This window comes from Trichomonas vaginalis, chromosome IV (assembly GCF_026262505.1).
Source record: "Trichomonas vaginalis G3 chromosome IV, whole genome shotgun sequence".
Lineage (NCBI taxonomy): Eukaryota > Parabasalia > Trichomonadida > Trichomonadidae > Trichomonas > Trichomonas vaginalis.
In genome coordinates, this window is record NC_067206.1 from 5,487,513 (window position 1) to 5,506,736 (window position 19,224).

The window sequence follows — 19,224 nt, forward strand, 5'->3', positions numbered from 1 at the left end:
TCCATCTATGTATATAGTATGCAAACACGCATGATATATGGAGTAGCTCTTTATCTGGCTAAAAATCCTATTATTTGAAAATTCGCATTGTCGTCTAAAACCGCCAGACGACAATAATAATACCCCAATTTATAATGCACAATCAATAGAAGTATATCCTTTTAAATTTTTAAAATATAATTTTTAATAAGAATTTATATATAAATATTGCATAAATAATAGGAATATCTCCATATATATACTATTTTTATATGTTTAATTATATATATTATTTAAGGGTATATTGATAAAAATGTCAATAAATTATGTTAACCAATATATATCTATATACAAAAGATGAGCTTGTGTTTCATACGTTATATATATATTGCATATTTAAGAGGAGTTTATCCATATTTACTTATATATATATTGCATATTTAAGAGGAGTTTATCCATATTTACTTATATATATATTGCATATTTAAGAGGAGTTTATCCATATTTACTTATATATATTGCATATTTAAGAGGAGTTTATCCATATTTACTTATATATATATTGCATATTTAAGAGGAGTTTATCCATATTTACTTATATATATATTGCATATTTAAGAGGAGTTTATTCAAAATTTACTTATATATATATATTGCATATTTAAGAGGAGTTTATCCATATTTACTTATATATATATTGCATATTTAAGAGGAGTTTATTCAAAATTTACTTATATATATATATATTGCATATTTAAGAGAAGTTTATCCATATTTACTTATATATATAAAAATACATTTAATACATTGTCCATCATGCGTTGTTGTCTGTTATAATTGCCTTATCCATGGACAAGAATCAAGTCCATGGACAGCGATCTAGTCCCCAGACGCTCCAATCGTCCATGGACTTCCCTATTAAAAAAAAGAGATATTTATTAAAAAATGTATTTCTAACTATTGAAGTAACATTTCAGAATTTATCTTATCATATAATATTCTTTAATATTGGAATCAAATTAAATGTTCATATACAAGTAATGAACTAAGGAATGTAGTGAATATATATAAGTTAAGCAAAAACATTTAAATTCAATTATCAATGTCAATTTTTTTCTCAGTCGAAAGTGGACTAGTTTTTCAGTTTGAGCTATTAGAGAAGAAACTGATTTATGAACTCGCGGCTAACGGAGTTTTTTCTATAAAGAAATCTACTTATGTAGTAAAAACATATTATTACTATCAAATGACTCAATTTCCAAGTTTGAATTTCTAAATTTTAGCGAAAAGTTAATAGTTTGGTTATTTTAAATGCTTGGTTCTTACAATATCAACAATTTAAGTCTAAGCATTCATATCTTCAGTTTGAGATTAATTAATGAATAAAAGTTTTCTATAACATAAAAATTTTATAAGACGTGCTATGGCAATAAAAGTTATAAATATATTGCTTCATTTACAATTAGCATTCTAACATGATAAAATATGCAGAAAATGCAAGATAAAAAAATCAAGATATCAATTTCACATAAATCTTCACTGCATAAATCTTCGTCCTTATCAAAAATATCAACATTATCATTAGGATCATAATCGATGGAAAACATTATGAAATCAATTAAAGAACCTATTGGAGACTTGTATTTAGGATCCGCTACTTTAGTGAAATCGATAATGAATAATGAAAAATAAACTAATGATAATATAACTTCGCAGCATATTATAAATATTAATATATAAATAACATTCATGGCAGTTGTTCTGATACATATTCTATTTTTCAAAAGATTTATGTTTGTTATGAATGATAAAGTGCAAATGAGAAGTATCATTAACATTATAATTATTTGCTTGAAGCAAAAGCATGTGTTTGTTCTATGATTTAATTCCCCAATGAAGAATATCCAAGATGTTGTTATGATAAATATTTCAAAAATATATATCACTAGTGGTATTTCATATTTATTGATTTCATTGACTTTTTCATAACATTCATCGAAATTGCATAATCCAATGATAGTAAGATTAGAATCTTTTATGAATCTGATTTGATATTTTCCAATATATGAACCATTTGATGATGCATTGTTTGTGAATAGATTAAATTCAGAAATGCTATATATTTCCCCACGAAAAGAGAATTGATTGTTACGTTCTAAAACATCGAGAGAATATATTTTATCTAAGTCATGTCTCATGAAAAATCCTCGATGAACAATTGCTGTAGGCCGATATTTACCAGATAGATTTGATGATATGTTTATATCAGTCTTTGGTACGTAGATTCCCCAGAGCTTACGATGGAATGCTCTGGAAATAACGAAATCATCTTGGATATTAGAAACTCCGACGTAACTAAAGCCCTGATCTGGAAGTATTGACATGAATGCTGTATATCCAATTGTTTTTCCTTGATGGTCATATCCAATTATCTTGTCTGAATAGATTTGTTGGAACAATCCATGAGATATTCTAGCCGATTCTTTCGATATATTGTAAAACTCAATATATGTTTCCTTATTCTTAAAAATGTTATTTGTCCCTTCCTTCCAGATCAATGAGTCAACAAATTTGGACATGTCAGATATTGTTGATATAACTGATCCAGATGGATAAAATTGGTTCGAAAAGATCTCTGTCTCAATGATTCTCATATCTTCATTTTGAAGAGCATATGGTTTTGCCATGTTTCTGAGCATATCTTCGGAGATATCATTCCTTTGAGGATCAACAGAAGTCATATTCATACCCAGCCTTTTGAGTATGTTCATACGAACATATTTCCAATACTTCATCTTAGAAACTTTCTCAACGATAAGACCTTCAACTGCAACTCCATAATCAGAAAATGACACGAATGTTCCTGGTCGACAAAATTGTTGAGGTTCGTTTTTTCTGATGACATTTTCTAGGTTTACTTTAATTTTATTTCCATGAACAATTGATTTTTCTGCAGTCTCATCCCAGCCTGTATCATGGTTCATTAGATTGATGATTCTAATAGTATCATTGTATGAAAGTCGTTTGAAAAATTTTTTTCCTAAGTATTTCTTGATATCATCAGTTAGATTGAGCTTGCCTTCCTCATATAGTTGCATAATTGACACATGTGCCAAAACTGAGCTAATAGATGACCAATGGTATAGGGTTTCTCGATTTGCTTTAGTTTGTTTAGAGATGTCAGAAAAACCTTTGATGCTTTCAAATATGTTCTTTCCATTATAATTGACTGAGACTGCGCCGCTGACGAAATTATGATTTTTGAATCTTTCGACAATTCCTTCAAATATATCTTCGAATGAATCAGCTGATATATTACTTGGTGTTAAAATTGATGTAGATGCTTTTACAATAAGGCAAACAAAAGCCATTTATTCCTTTTAAAAATTCAATTCAAAAAAATTTAATGTCAAAAAAAAAGTTGTAAATATGATATTTACAATATTTATGTTGCTTAAAGATCTTAAATATGAATATATTCGTTTTGGGCATAAATTTTAACTTATTATCTCGAAATTACCTTATAATTAACTACAAAATACAAATTCGAGAATTTCTACAAAATAGGGATAACTACTCATAACCCAATATCTTTCCATCGGCTGTGAATTTATCAGTTTATCAAACATTTATTCCTGCTTTATGCATATGATTTTCATTGCATTTTAATGATTTGGGGGGAAAAAGATTATTTTCTTGTGAAATAAAGTTGTGAAAAATAGTCGCAAAAATGACATTATGAATGAATGCTTGAAAGTACAAAAACCAGATAATAAATGCATGAAATATGCAATTATATCGCACAATATTGATTTTGTTACATTTTTGATGAATGAACACAACATAGAAATTGATTTAGAATTATGCTCTAAATACAATAATCTTCAATCATTTTTAATTTATTTGGATCAAACACATGACATCAACACATGTTTTGTTTATTCTTCGAATTTCTATCTTTCATCACTTTCAGAATATTTTATTTCGAATGGTGCAGATATCAATTCTAAAGACAGATATAGATCTACCCCTCTTCATTATACAGTCAGGAATAATAAAAAAGAAATGGCAGAAATTCTTAATTCAAAGGGTGCAGATATCAATGCTAAAGACATAGATGGATGGACCCCTCTTCATTATGCAACCAGTTTTAATAGCAAAGAAATGGCAGAATTTCTTATTTTAAATAGTGCAGATATTTATGCTAAAAACAAAATTTTTATACCCCGTTATTCTTAGTCTAGCAAGGCGTTATAATAACGGAGAAACTGAAGAAATTCTTATTTCAAACAAGGCAAAATAAAGAGTCTTCTCATACATTCTATGCAAATAAACTTTTTTAGAAAGTTTATTCAAATTTTTACTTTTTCAATTTCCCTGAGATCAAAAATTTGATTATAACCGAGTCAGATTTTAGCATTTGTTCATCATAGTATTACCATTATAAAGGTTCTTTGATATCCTATACTTCCATATCAGTGTTGGTCTCTATTGTATTTCAAATAGTTCTATAATTTGAAAAAAATTATCCGTTTTGAGTTGCAAAAGTAAAAAATTGAGGTATTACTTATCATACAAGATTTATATAAAAAATTGATATAAAGATTTTACTGAGAAGCACGGTTAATATTCTCAACTAATATAAGAGCGACGTCGAGTGGTGTTTCCTTGTTTTTATTGAAAATATTTTATGAAATCATTTCCAAACAATATAAATATCGACTAAAGACATATATAATCTAGAATGAGCTGAAGGAAGGTTTTTTTGTTGAAATTTTTTTTTAATTTCGAAAATGAGTTACTTTGAAGATGGCATTAAGATTTACGTCAATGATTGGTCAAAATTATTAATCACCAATGTTATGATGAACAGTGGATTGTCATCTTCTCAGTTACAATCTCAACTTCCTTCTTTTATTAATTCTCCAAAGGCAAAAGGTACGAAATTGCCAATCGAAGAGGCATTTCAGATGTTCGAATCGTACGATCAGGAGCGTGCAAAGATGGAAATTGAGTCAACTCAGTCAATTATCTTCCAAATTTATCCAAACAAACTTTTCTCAAAAATATTCATCGATATGATGTTTACCACGCATGCAGTGTTTTCAATATTCGAGATTGACGACCCTAACGAGAAAAAACCTAACGCATTACACACAGATGCAATTATTGCTGAAGAACATCTCACAAATTTGCAAACTTTCGAATGCTCCGTTTTCATATTTTTATCCAAGTTCTTTTTAAAAGCAGCGAAATGCGCAAACCACGATTTCAGTGAATTTGAACAAAATGTCATTCAAAGAATCTTTAAATTCATGAATCATAACGAGCCCAATACCGTCAGACGCTCAGCAGGCGAAATTCTTGCTGCAATGTCCGCTCTTCCAAAACTTTGCCAAATTATCTGTGAAGTTTTCTGGAACCAATTCGGAACATGCAAGAAGGAAATAGAGTTCAGAAACTTCGCTACATGGGTTGATGGCGTCGTAAATCTCAATTTTTCATTCCATCCAGTAGAAGTTGCAGAATTATCGCTACAGTTTCTGAGAACGTTCATAACTATGTCGAAAAAGATCGATAGAGGCGTTTTACGAATGAAATTCCTTGATGCTTTGCTTGGAATCATTAAGAAATTAGTTATTGATTCGAAAGATCACATTAGGGACGATTTCAAAGCACTTGTTGTTGAGATATGGGGTGTAGTTATCAAATGGTCTACGAAAGGAAAGCATACAGTGTTCTGTTACCTGTTTTTGTGCAATTTAATTTCGGTTTGTCCATTTCTTTACCAAGAAAACGCATATAACTTCGCACAACTGCTTGCTAAGCTCGTTAAGAAGGGAGATAAGGACATTCTGGAGCTCCTTTCCCTGTTTTTCAACTCAATTCCGAAAGAAATTTCGGATGAATCCGTCAAAGACCTTTTCTTTGAGGTTTTCATACCGAATATAGTTGGTTCCAACGATAAAAAACGTGTCATTCGCTTCGAACTTGAAGAACAACACAATTTGATCGTAGATTTCTTCAAATCCGTGGGAGATAGGTCGTTAAATGTGTACTTGGACTTCATGAATGGCATTCTAAGTGTTGACAAACCAGCAGAAGAGCATAAATACGTCAGATTACTCACACTCAAGGCACTTTCTATGATGAAATGCTTCAAAACATATACAACCAGTATAAATAAATTGTCCGAATACTTTATCCCCCTTTTAAATGAAAACGGACCCGAAATTCCTTACATTTTGTCCGTATTTCCAATGATTAAGCCAAATGATCAGAACCAGTTGAAGGAAATGGTCCATATAATCTATACAAAGATAAATACAGAGGAAGGAAAGGCCGCAATTTCAAGATTTATCCAATATTGCGTTTCTCCAACGAAAAACTTTGATTTGGCAGTGACATTCTTAAAGGGAACCCTCAATAACCCACTAATTCTCATGGAATTTGGTACTTCTTTTGCTTCTGCGATGCAAGTTTCGAATAATTTGCCAAATTTGTTGACGGAGAACTCAGAAGAGGCCAAAATATGGCTTGACTTCAGAGTCTCACTCGATGCAGCGTTGTTGAAGCTAATAATCAACGGAAATAACGATGCAATAAATTGTTCAATTGTTTTTGCAGACGAATCCATCCACAGACTCGACAAAGAAGCAATTGGTGATAATAACGTTGTTACTTTGTCCCAAATCGTTAAAAATCGCGATCCAAACGCAGATATTTCTCTGGAATCCACCAAAATCGTTCAGGCCTGTGAGAAATATGCCATACGATTATTTAACGATAAAATTCCCACTCAAATGCCCGACGAAGGTGGTCCTAAGTGTTTAGAGTTCAAATTAGCACTTGCCATCGAAGCAAATGACTACAGCAGGGCCTATATAACATCAGTAATGAAGCTGGTGTCCGATGACCCTTCTTTCGCCATTTGTTTCACGAATTTTCCTTATCAACAGTGGTTATTCCTTCTAAAAACGAAAGGACAGCTACAGACAAGCGAGCACTGGCCCAGTTTCGTCAATGTTCTATACAGAATCTCTCAACAGCCGAATTTTCCAAAAATTTTATCCGAAAACTACGAATTAGCCCAAATTTTGACTCCTATTCTCCACAAATGGGCGAAGAAAAAGAAGAACGACTCCGTATTAGACGAAAGAGCCTTCAATTTCCTCAATCAGTACGCATTAGGTGGATCTCGTGCTTTAATGTGTCTCCACGAAGGCCATCTTGACAATTTCATATCGTATCTACTGAACAAATCCAAGGGAGCCACAGAAACAACGATCGTAGCGATGTTGGACTGTTTATCTACGCTTTTATCGAAATCTACCTTAGAAAGGACAGATTCATTCCTATCGTTTGGTAAATGGCTTTCGACACTAGCGCAGGAAAACAAGCACATAAATCTCATCCAGTCGAGAATTATCTCATTATTAACTTCGACTGTATCGCGCGACCCCCGTATGCTTCGGGAAGTGTTCAGGGCCTCATTAAACTCCGAAAACCCGGCGAATTACGTAGTTGCGATTTCGAATATTTTGAGTATGGAGAATTTTGATGATATTTACTCGGGCGGAAGGTCAGTAATACTCGCAACTATTGTCTCTCATATAGATTCCGACGACGAACACTCAAGACAAGCAGTTTTGAAAATAATATATCAGTGTCATTCGAAGAAATTCTTCAAATCAGAGAGTTTCTCGTCTGACATTGTGATAACTAGCTTGTCACCGTCAGGATACGTACTTCAGTCGAAGAATTTCATAAATTATTTGTCATTAAATGCGAGTGACATTGATTTAAAGGGCTGTATCATGCTTATTGCCGAAGATTTCGCATATTTCGAGGAGCAGCAGGAGCGAATCATCCCTAACATGACTCCATTAGTTAAGAGAATGGCTCATGACTCGGGAACACTGATCAATCTGCTTAACATGACAACGAAAGTTAGGCAGGATTCATCAAGCATCGCAACTGCAATGAAGAAACTCTGGAACGACTACTTCTTGGTATCAAATGAGTATTATCTGGCCCGACAAGTTTTTCAATACGCTCTTAACTTCCCTCAGAACTCACCAGAAGTTGTTGCGAGCTGCCACGTCCTTGCTGATGTCTTCATTGTCAAGCCAAAGGACGTTTCTGATGTTTTAATTCCTGTTCTCTCGAAATACGAAAGAAAAAGTCCGAAATCTTTCGAAGAATTTAGGAATTACATACAGAAAAGTGATGTAAAATTTGATATCACCACCAAAGAAGTTGTTGCAAGTAATACGATGTCAGAAATTTTGTTACAATTAGATAACCAAGAAATTTTTGAAAAGTTTATTTTGTCAAATTTGACAAGTTTGACATTTTTTGCCATAATTGAGTACCATACAGAAAATTTAGTATTAGATGGTTTCTATCCCTTGTTAGATGCAATCATTGATGTGTCTCTTTTACGATTAGGATCGAGTAACTTCACAGAGAACATTACGAACTTGCAAAAGAACAATTTGATGAAAAGTGCCGCATCTTTGGTCGAACAAAACACATTGATACTCAGTAACCCTGTGAAACAAATGCTATGTTACGATCACACGGCGGTTTTGACGATAGCAATTCTGATGAAACAAATTTTGCCAAAATTTCCAGAAGAAATTTTCGAAATCGTTTTCGCAAACGCTGTCAGATCAGCAAAAAGTGACAGATCAATGGAACCGATGGTTATGATGATGGCCTTATCAGAGTTATTGAATACAAGAACTTTTTTTCTTTTGTTGATTTATGCTTTGTATTGTTTGAATGAAAAAAGATTTGAGATGTTGGATCCAATAATTGATGTTTTGTCAGAAAGACTGACAAACAGTGATTTACAGACAGATTTATTTGAAAAAGAAGTTGTTGCGGTATTATGTACTTTAATTTGTATATTAAGTTGTGATTTGAAGAAGTCGTTTTTAGTTAATACAGTTAAAACAGGAATTAAATTGATTTCAAAAGTTGTTGAGAGAAAAATATCAATAAAAGAACAGATTTCAATGTTCATTGAAAAATTTGGTGGTGAAGAATATATTTGTTCTTTAATCCTTCCTTTCATTGTTGAAAGTGATTCTTTTAATGATGAATCTGTTGTTGTTTCCTGTCACTTTTTACTTTGTTTGTCAGAAATTTTGGGAGATGACGGTTATTGTTCGTTATTTGGCAGATTAATTGATGCTACGCGGTATTACTTAAGTGTTCAAGGCCAATGCGATATCAAAGTATTCCAGAATGATATGAAAACAGCGAAAGAATATATAGAAATGATGATTTCTCAATATCCTGACAAAACAAACTTCATTGTTTATTATTCTTTGAATTTAGTGACTGCGTTTAATGCTAATGATTTGTACATGGAATTCGTGTCTGCAGAGTTTCTCTGTCATTCAATTGAAAAAGGAAAACCGAAATTGTCAGAAAATGCCGTCAAAGATATTTCTTTTTATTTGTTCAATTTGCCGCTGAACGGAAACAAAGATTTGACAAGAATTGCAACAAAAGCATTGTATAATTTGATTTCTTTGTATCCAGACACGAAACTTGATTTGGATATTTCATCAAAAACTCCAAAGTTTTCCATGAAAAAGAGAAAAGTAATTGGAGGTTGGAAATTGACGGAATTTAATACAATTGATAAGAAATTATTGCCAATTTTGGATATGTTTGACACAGAGTTTCCTGAAGGTATCATTGAAGGAATGAATAAATTCTTAATTAACACGAAATTGCCTGATTTGACTGAAAATGAAAAAGAAAGTTATGAACCAGATTTCACAGTAAAAAGTGAAAATCAAAATGAAGAAGAAATTCCACAGGAAGAAGAAACATTCCACCTCAAATCACAGAAAGGAAATGACTCTCAGAACTTTGTGTTCGAACCTCCTCCAATTGATTCTTCGAATGTTTATGAAAATGATGAAGAAGAATCATCTGAAATTTCTGATTACTCTGACATGGAATCGATAAAGAAAACCGCAATGTCTTTCATGCCTCAGCAAAGTAGTGTGAATTCCCAGATTCCTACTGTTATTGTGCCTCCAATTGTTCCTCCAAGTCAAGAAGAGGATGATGACGAATCTTCAAGTAGTTTAGTACTTTCTTCGGATTCTGAAGATGTAATATTTACTTAGGATTTTTTTGTTTTTTATATTTTAGTTTTTTTCTTAAAAACAAATGTTTATTTTACTTTCAATTACCAAAACTTGGTTTTAATAAATTCACTTACAACCACTTGACATCCTCTCAATTTTTTCAACTCCAATAATATGTAACTCAATGTCACTCCGAGAACCAAAATTTATGAGTTTTTGCTGAAAGTTTCCATGGTAATAGTAATACTATTATATTAGATATTTATATTGTCAGCAATAGATAATGATGAGCAGGGAAAAAATGATGAGTGCGTAAAGTGATATTATTATTGTATTTGATTACATTAACCTTAAACTTGTTATTTAAGACTATGCCATACACGTTTAATTACACATTAATGATTATTAAATTTATCGGATCAATATTTGTATTCATACATCAATAGAATTCTGATCCGAATACAAATTTTTCTTTCTCAATTTTTATCAAAAAAGGGATTTTTTGTCATAATCTTAAAATATGATGATCTATCATTTATCAATTTAAATGCACAGGTGCTGCACAATATCTATTCTTAAGCCCAGCTACATATCTCATCCGTGTATGGGGAGCCCAAGGTGGATATATCTCAAACAAAAAAGGAGGGCTTGGCGCATACACCGAGGCAATTTTTCATGTAAAGCGACAAACAAAACTGAACATATATGTTGGTTCCCACGGCCAATGTAGTACCAAAAGGTTGACCTCGAATTTTTGGAAGGCAGGAAAAAATGATATCGGAAATGATGGATACAAATCGTGTACTGGTGGTGGATCCACATTCATAAGTGTTAATGATAATATTTCTGATGTCCTTATTGCTTCTGGATCCGGAGGTGGATCAGGGATGTATCAATATGAGAATCCTGGCGGTTACGGCGGTTATGTTGGCCAAGAAGGTCAGGATCTAGACTTTAATTTATATCATGCAGGAGGGGGAGATCAAACTCAAGGTGGCCACAAAAGCTATTTTTCAGGGAGTGCTAAATGTGAATCTTCTAAAGGAGCTTTTTTGCAGGGGGGTGATGCTAAAGACTGCTGGGGAGCCTCTTCTGGGGGTGGGGGAGCTGGTTACTATGGCGGTGGTGGTGGTGTTGACGTTGGACGTGGTGGTGGAGGAAGTAGCTACGTCCGAAAAGACTTAAAACACCCTACTTTTTTGAATGGGAGTCAAACATTCAAATCTCCGTCAGGTCCTCTTGAGCAAGGTCACTCAGGAGATGGATTCATAATAATCCAATCAATCCTTGTTTCATATGCCAAAGAGATTTATTATAAAATCTTTATTCGTCAATTTATAATATTGAATTAGAACATAATCTTTTTAAAGTTATGTTGTATAAATGATATGGTTTTTGTTGGAGAATAAATTATTAATATATAGGTAATTTAAATATTAATTTTTCCTAGATATACATAAAGCTTCTGATATAATGATGTTATATTGTGGTAAAACATTAAATATCAAGCAAATTTATGATTTTGTGCTAAAAAGTGCTTAATTTTCGTAACTTTTTGTGAATCATAAATATAATAAGAATAAGACTTTATTTGATATCTGATTTTAAAAAGTTTGGTGATAGTTATAAAAAACTATATTATAAAGTACTTAAAAATAATAAAATTTTAATTAAATTTCGAAATTCATAAGATTATTGTTTGATTTTTTGTCCGTATCATAGCTATAGCTATCGTATTTCATATCATCCGAATCATTTGTTATTGTCAAAGGATTATCGCGAGTTGTTTCATCAAGGTTGTTTTCAGGGTCACTTTCAATATCAAAATCATCTTTTTGTGGATCTATAACGTGGCCAATATCCTTTTCCATTTCAGTGAATGATGTTGATGAATCATTATCAACATTATCTTTTGTACGTCGATATAGATAAAGGCCCATCATAACGACCAAAAATACAAGAACAACACATCCTGTTGACAATAAAATGACTTTACCTGTGGAAAGTCCCGGACGAGTTTCAACATCATTATATTCAATCCAGATGTTTGTGTATGTCATTGTTACGATATCAATCAATGTTCTTATGTAAACAATAACATATGTCGTTGTCAATGAACTATTTGTATCTGTGATGGAAATTTCTGTTGTTTCAGTATCTGTTTCCGATTGTGTAACAAGTTCTGACAATGTTGCTGTCATTTGAACTGTTTTTCCATCATCTTGGACAGATAAAACTGGAGTTACTTGTTCAACGCTGTCTTTCTGCATAGCATTCTCTGAATTGATTGGTACGGGTGTTGGAATTGGTGTTGGATATGGTGTTCGAGGTGGATCATTTGTTCCCTTGCAATTCAGTGAACAAACCTTGGATCTGCAATTGAAGTAACGATAATCAAATGAGTCTACTTCAGATGGTAAAAATACAGTTGCACTATCACCGCCAGAGTTACATGTTTCTATCAATGAATCCATTGACTTCGGGTTTGCAATGATAGCATATTTTTGGCAATACGAAAGTGCATGTGGCTCAATTTTATATTCTGAGATGTTGAGAACTACATCTGATGCTGCAGGAATGTAGATCAACTCATATTGATCTGATTCTGCACGAAGTTTTCTTAAACCTCTCTGTATCTTTTTCAGCAAAAATTGTTCCCATTTGAATAGAGTATTATTTACATTCACGTTGATAGTGAGATTGTCACCACATTTGTTGAATGGACCAACATTGAAATCTGTAACGCCTTCATCTATGTAAATTTCATTAATTGTACAGTTGTTGAATGCACCCTTATTAAGTGCCAAGTTAGATGTAACTTTTAATTGTTTAATTGTTACGTTCTTGAAAGCATCTTCTAAAATAGTTATTCGTGATTTTGGTAGCATTAACTCAAATATTGAGTTAATATTTGTAAATGCACCCGTTCCAATGGATGATATTTTTGATTGTGATAAATCGAATCTTCGTAGTTTGTTCAATTCTTTGAATGAATTTCTTGGAATTGTTGCTTCGTTGCAAAACACAATTGAAATATTCACTATATCTTTGTACTTTAAACAATTGAGCTCTGATAGCTTGAATTGTTTTGATGAGATTACGACGGATGCATTGTTGATATCTTCAGGAGATGTAACGTAAGTTAGAAGTGCTTTAAATGTTTCGATGTTTTTACAGTTGATTAAAATTTCTGTAAAGTTGAAATCAACACCTTTTGGAAGTAAAATAGACTTAAGAGATGAACAATTTGTGAATGCACCAGACCAAATTTTATTGATTTTTGTCAATTCTGCATTAAATACTTTGATTTTTGAGTTAATGAACATATCTGAGTTGATGCTAGTACTAGTATCACTGACCAAATAAAGATTAACTGTGTCAACATTCTTAAAACATTTATCTTTAAGTGAAGAAATAGAAACATCTGTTGATAAAATATTCAAAATCATATTTTCATTAATTGCTTGACATTTACTTTCAATATCACTTTGATCACTGATATAGATGTTTTTGTTATCATTTTTATTAACATTGATGATATTAAGTCCTGTTAAAGCTAAACTTGCAAATGAAACATTGAAATTCTGAGAAACGTTGAACACTTTTATTCTTGTGTTATTAAATGCAAAATCAACTATTGTAACTTTTGCATTCTCTGAGATGTTGATAGTTGTCAATTTTGTGCATCCATTGAATGCATTTCCATCTATTGTAAGTGGATAATTTTTGGTAAAACTGATTGATGTAAGATTCGTGTTTTTTGAAAAACTAAATGAAGCAATGTGTTCTATATTTGTTTCAAATATTATATTGCTTACATTAAGATTATTAACACGTGTGATTTCTTTTTCTTTAAGAGAATTAAATGTAACATATGTGACATTTAATGATGGAACATCTTTCAATGATATTTCTGGATTTAAAAAGATAAATTTGGTGATGATTCCGTTATAATTATTGATTTCGTTTAAGTCTGTTATATTCAATGTGACTGCCTCATTACTACCACCAATGAACTCAATGTTTGGATTCTGGCTTAAAAGAGTCAATCTATCTGATGGAGAAAGATCGGTGAAATTAAATTTTACTTTCTCCACTTTTGAAAATGCGCCATCTTCGATGATTAATTATTTCGATTGTTATTGATTGTCCGCAATTTCTGAATGCTTCGCTGCTGAATTTAACTACAGGGTTGTCAATGTTGCTGTCTATAACGATCTTACTAAAACTTGTTTCGTTGAATAAATGAGTGCCGAATATTATATTTGGTGATTTGAATATGATTGTATTAAAGCTACTTAATTGAAATACACCATTATTGATGATTGAGTTCTCAGAATCATCATTAAATATGATGGCATAGTCTGAATAAATATTATTAAATGCATTATGTTGAAAATTACTGATTTTTTCATTGAAAATAACATTTTTTATAGTCAATTTGGATAAACTTTGAGAAATTGCTCTATAATTGCGAAGAACACTTTCTCTATTGATTATAGCATTTTCTCCGACAATTAAATTGTCGATATGAGTTCTAAAAAATGAATTTTGATTAATTGTTGAACGTGAGTTTTTTGGTAAAATAAATGATTTTAACGTCAAGCCCTCAAAAACAGAATTACCAAAATCAATATCTGTATTATCTTTTATTGTAATACTGTCTAATGAATGCAGACCATCAAATGTGTTTGCAACAAAATTTAACTGATTACTACCTTCGAAATGAATTGACTTAAGATTAGTTATATTTTTGAAAGGACTTGATTCAAAATTGCTGATATTCGCATAAAATGTGATCTTATTAACATTGAAATTAGGTAATTTCGAAATTTTTTCTTTTTTCAACATAAAAAATGATATTTCGTCGATTTCATTTTGTGAAAAATCAATATTTAAGCTGTTGATTTCACTTTGCCCTATGCTCTTGCTTACAAATTTAATATGTTTTGCATTTCCAATGTCTTGTAAATCTTCAGTATTTGAAATATATTTAATATCTGACCTACTGCTGATGACAATAATACTTTCAAGGTTTGGGCAGTGTTTAATAATACTCAAAATATCAAATTTTTCATATGTCTGATCTATTTTCCATGTCTTAATTTTTGTGTTTGCGAATGCATTTTCATTAATAACAAGATTTGTGTTTGGATTGATAATTTCAATTGTTTCGAACTTGTCGCACTTATAGAATGTGTTTGATTCAAATGTTACTAAAGCATTACTATCAATACTGTTAATGAAGATTTTTTCTAGGGAAGAAAGAACATTGAATGTATTTTCGTTGAATTGTATGTATTTTGAATTGATCGTGATGCAATTAAGATTATGAATAGCATTAAATGATTCTCTTATGAATGTAATATTTACTGAAGTGAAGGTGATTTGTTTCAATGTTCCAAAATGAAATGCTTGTTGATTTATTATCATATTCTCTGTAGATCAATTAAATATAATGTTTTCAAGATTTATGTTCTCATTGAATGCCGCGTTTTTGATTTCTTTGACTTCGACATTGAAAGTTATATTTTTTAAAGTAGTACCTTCAAATGTATTAGTTTCAATTATAGTGTAATTACATATTTCGAAAATAACTTCATCAGGTGTTAGTCCTGCAAACGTTAATGGTGTCAATTCCATTCCCTTTTTAACAACAATAATTTTCGTGCCCTGAGTAGAACTTCCATTATATAAAGAATATCCATTGTTCCATCCAAAGAAGTTAATGTCAATATTGTTATCGATGATGTTTCTGAAATTGATTTTTGTGTTATTTCCAACAAAAAATTTTGGATATTGCAATGAACAAATGATCTATCATTAACATTTGATTCTGAATTATATTGCAAATCAAGTAAATTAATTGTTTGATCTTTAAATGCATTTTCTCTGATTATGATTTGGCCACCTTTAAAATGAAATCCTTGAATAGAATCATCTTGCTTAAATGAATTCTCATTTATCGTCAGAATTTCATAGTCCTCGAAAAATAGGTTAGTTATATCAAATGGAGAATTATTGTTATTTCGTTGAAATTCCAAATTTTTCGTTTTAATATGCAGTTCTTTGAAGCGTAAACTACTTGTAAATGATATAATTTTTTCTACGCTTAATTGATAAATGTATGCGATATATTGTTTTTCTCTATTTGTTTCAATATCAATTGAATTGGAATCGATACTACTGTTAACGAAGTAGAATGGAACTGTATCTCTTACGTCCGATATTCCACCAACTAGAGAATTAGAACTATATTGAATATTTCCTTTAAAATATCCTTTATAATTTTGATTTATTGAAAAACTAGACAATTTTGGAACATTTTGTTTCAATTCTGTGCAATTTACAGTATACTGATCATTTATAATAATTGTTTGTAGGTTTGTATAAAATGATAATTGTTTTTTAAATTCAAGAAATGAATTTGTTAAATGTATTTCTTTTAAGTTTGAACCCTGAAGTTCAGAAATGTTGGGTGCATCATTAAAATCAATGAAATCAATTCTTAATAGGTTAGGGCAGTTTTCAAAGAGGTTTTTTAGATTAACCTGATAATTTCCATGAATATTTATCTTTTGAAGAGAATAACTTTGTAATGCACCATCGGAGATATTAACAATCGTATTTCCTGGTAATATAATCTCATTCACTTTAGATCCCGTTAGATTAAGGTATTTAATTGCTATCTTTGTAACTTGTTCTGTGGTAAAGTTTATTTTTTGTAAATTGATGAATTGTGGTAAGAAATTTAATTCGTTTTCATCGATTGTGTATGACATATCCTCTAGATTCGATGGAAAGATTCGAAATTCCATAAATGTGCAATCAAAATCGGAGTCTCCCAAACTTTGATATTTTGCATTATGATAGAGAAACGTGTCTAGTTTAACACACAGTTGTTTTAAAGGCAAATGATGATATCACATGAAATTATCAAATTATCAAATTTTGAAGTACCAGTCCAAAGGGTTAATTAGATCCTACACAGATGTGCTATAGTGAAACATATGTGTTCTTGATTTGAGAAGTCCTACTGATAGAGGTATGAATCTCACAGCTTTGTGTGAGTGTGTCTGACACTTGTATAGAGTGGAATATGCGCCGACATATATTATATAATAAATGTAGTTGATAATTATGAAAAAATAGAATTTGATGCGAATGATATTGAAAGTTGTTTTGTAATTTGATATTTTTCTTATATGTGTTAATTAGTAAATGGCTTGTTTGTTGTGATCGTACTGTGAAAAATGAAAGGTATTTTAAATTAAAAAAATGAGATTTTGAGATATCTCTAGAATTAAGAATTTATTATGTATTTGACTTTTATATAACTATGTGTAAAGGATCTCGATGTCTATATGCTTTAAATAAAATTAAATAAAATGAGATAAAAAATTAAAATGGACAAGAAGATATATGGAAATGTAATTTGTATTGTATTGGTTGTTGGCAAAATGATTTTAATACAGATTTAAGGATTTGGAATGGATTTGAAATTAAATGATTTTTATTCAAGGAATAATAAGATTTTGAACTGGTTTTTATTTTGAGAATGTAAACTCCTTCCAAAGGATATGTATTAGAAAGATCAATTTTAAACTTTTTGAAAGAATTGTTTTTTTGTTGAGCGATTTTCTCATATTTAATAATATTTTTAAGTTGGCGTATCTTACGCCCTTCCAAAAATATGTATTAGAAAGATCAATGTCAAACTTTTTGAAAGAATTGTTTTTTTGTTGAGTGATTTTCTCTCATTTGATAATATTTTTAAGTTGGCGTATCTTACGCCCTTCCAAAAATATGTATTAGAAAGATCAATTTTAAGGGCCCACTGTAAGGCCAAATAAGGCCTATCGTCGTCCCAAAAATACTGCTCGAGATGGTGTTTTACTAAGGCCCAAAACTTAAAAAAACTCAAAAAAAAATTAACTTTACTCTTTTGAGATCCTTATCAGATGTGCATCAATTTAATGCAGTATCGCAGTTCGAATCTGATTTTTGAATGTAGATATACTCTAACATTCTTGAAAAAATGCAAAATAATATTAATTAAGCTTTTCATTTCTGTATCATACACGAAACAAAATCATTCATTATACTAAAATTTATTAAAGTTTGAATAATGAAAAAAAATATATCTAAATTTTTACATTGAGTCTGCTATTGATATGGTTAATATTAAATCTTGTAACAACGGGCATTGGCCAGAATAATACCCGCTAAAATACACAATTTTTTAAAATTTTATCAATTTGTTATGGTACATATTTATGACAATGAATAAAATGCTTATCCTTCATAAGTAAATACATAATTTATGCTTAAACACAAAAAATAACACAAAAATTTTTGGCCAACATATCAAAACTAAGGATAATGTTTTGAATATATAAGCAATAATACTTTGTCTAGAGAATTAAATTTGTGCTATCTAATTGTCAATTCTTTGAATTTTTTTTTTAGTAGTAGGATAGGAAGGGTTGTGTGACTTTTTTTGTTACATCTATATATAGACGATGCATTAAAATATATTTATTTATAAATCATTAAAAAATTAACATTAATTTTAAAATAATTTATTTTTTATCTTTTATAAAAGAAGCTATATATAGATGATGTCAGATATTCCGCGATTAATTAAACATTGTTTAAATCCTGAATGGGTTAAACTTCAATTTAAAAATGAAGATTGTGAATTATTAAATGAATATGAAAGCCAAAATAAGCTAATGAGGTATAAATATAATGATAAAGAATATTTAATTTCATGGAATCAATGGAGTCATAATCAAAGACCTCATAAACGAGAAGAAGAAATTGAAAATAATGAAATGGAAATCATTGATGACATTAAAGAGGATGGAATTCCTAAATTTTGTAGAAAAACCTTTAGAATTAAGTTAGGAGCATATAAACGTAGAGTATTAAATCCTGAATACATAAAACATTTATTTAAAAAGGAAGACTGTGAATTATTAAACGCTAATGAATATGAAAATGCTAAATCAAAACTGAGATATAAATATATTGGAAGTGATGAAAGGTGTAAAGATAAAGATAAAGTTTATTCAGTTTCATATAATAACTGGCACACGTTAGGGATAAGAAAACATTTAGGAGATTA

The 19,224-nt window shown here is 30.5% G+C and overlaps 6 protein-coding genes across 6 annotated transcripts; 2 read left to right on the plus strand and 4 right to left on the minus strand.

Moving 5' to 3' along the window:
- Positions 1–1,415: 1,415 nt before the first annotated feature.
- TVAGG3_0035390 (beta-lactamase family) lies at positions 1,416–3,350 on the minus strand (the record flags this gene model as incomplete). The annotated part of the gene is made up of 1 exon (XM_001306506.1): positions 1,416–3,350. One exon carries the CDS (start codon positions 3,348–3,350, stop codon positions 1,416–1,418), a length of 1,935 nt encoding a protein of 644 aa, XP_001306507.1.
- A 367-nt stretch (positions 3,351–3,717) lies between these two features.
- Positions 3,718–4,218, plus strand: TVAGG3_0035400 (proteasome regulatory particle assembly; the record flags this gene model as incomplete). The annotated part of the gene is made up of 1 exon (XM_001306507.1): positions 3,718–4,218. One exon carries the CDS (start codon positions 3,718–3,720, stop codon positions 4,216–4,218), a length of 501 nt encoding a protein of 166 aa, XP_001306508.1.
- A 532-nt stretch (positions 4,219–4,750) lies between these two features.
- On the plus strand, positions 4,751–10,180 carry TVAGG3_0035410 (armadillo (ARM) repeat-containing protein family; the record flags this gene model as incomplete). Its single annotated transcript, XM_001306508.1, has 1 exon — positions 4,773–10,133. The coding sequence occupies one exon, from the start codon at positions 4,773–4,775 to the stop codon at positions 10,131–10,133; it is 5,361 nt and encodes a 1,786-aa protein (XP_001306509.1).
- Positions 10,181–11,764: 1,584 nt separating this feature from the next.
- TVAGG3_0035420 (BspA type Leucine rich repeat region (6 copies) family) lies at positions 11,765–13,543 on the minus strand (the record flags this gene model as incomplete). Its single annotated transcript, XM_001306509.1, has 1 exon — positions 11,765–13,543. One exon carries the CDS (start codon positions 13,541–13,543, stop codon positions 11,765–11,767), a length of 1,779 nt encoding a protein of 592 aa, XP_001306510.1.
- A 628-nt stretch (positions 13,544–14,171) lies between these two features.
- Positions 14,172–15,527, minus strand: TVAGG3_0035430 (BspA type Leucine rich repeat region (6 copies) family; the record flags this gene model as incomplete). Its single annotated transcript, XM_001306510.1, has 1 exon — positions 14,172–15,527. The coding sequence occupies one exon, from the start codon at positions 15,525–15,527 to the stop codon at positions 14,172–14,174; it is 1,356 nt and encodes a 451-aa protein (XP_001306511.1).
- A 200-nt stretch (positions 15,528–15,727) lies between these two features.
- Positions 15,728–16,912, minus strand: TVAGG3_0035440 (L domain-like family; the record flags this gene model as incomplete). The annotated part of the gene is made up of 1 exon (XM_001306511.1): positions 15,728–16,912. The coding sequence occupies one exon, from the start codon at positions 16,910–16,912 to the stop codon at positions 15,728–15,730; it is 1,185 nt and encodes a 394-aa protein (XP_001306512.1).
- Between the last annotated feature and the right edge of the window lie 2,312 nt (positions 16,913–19,224).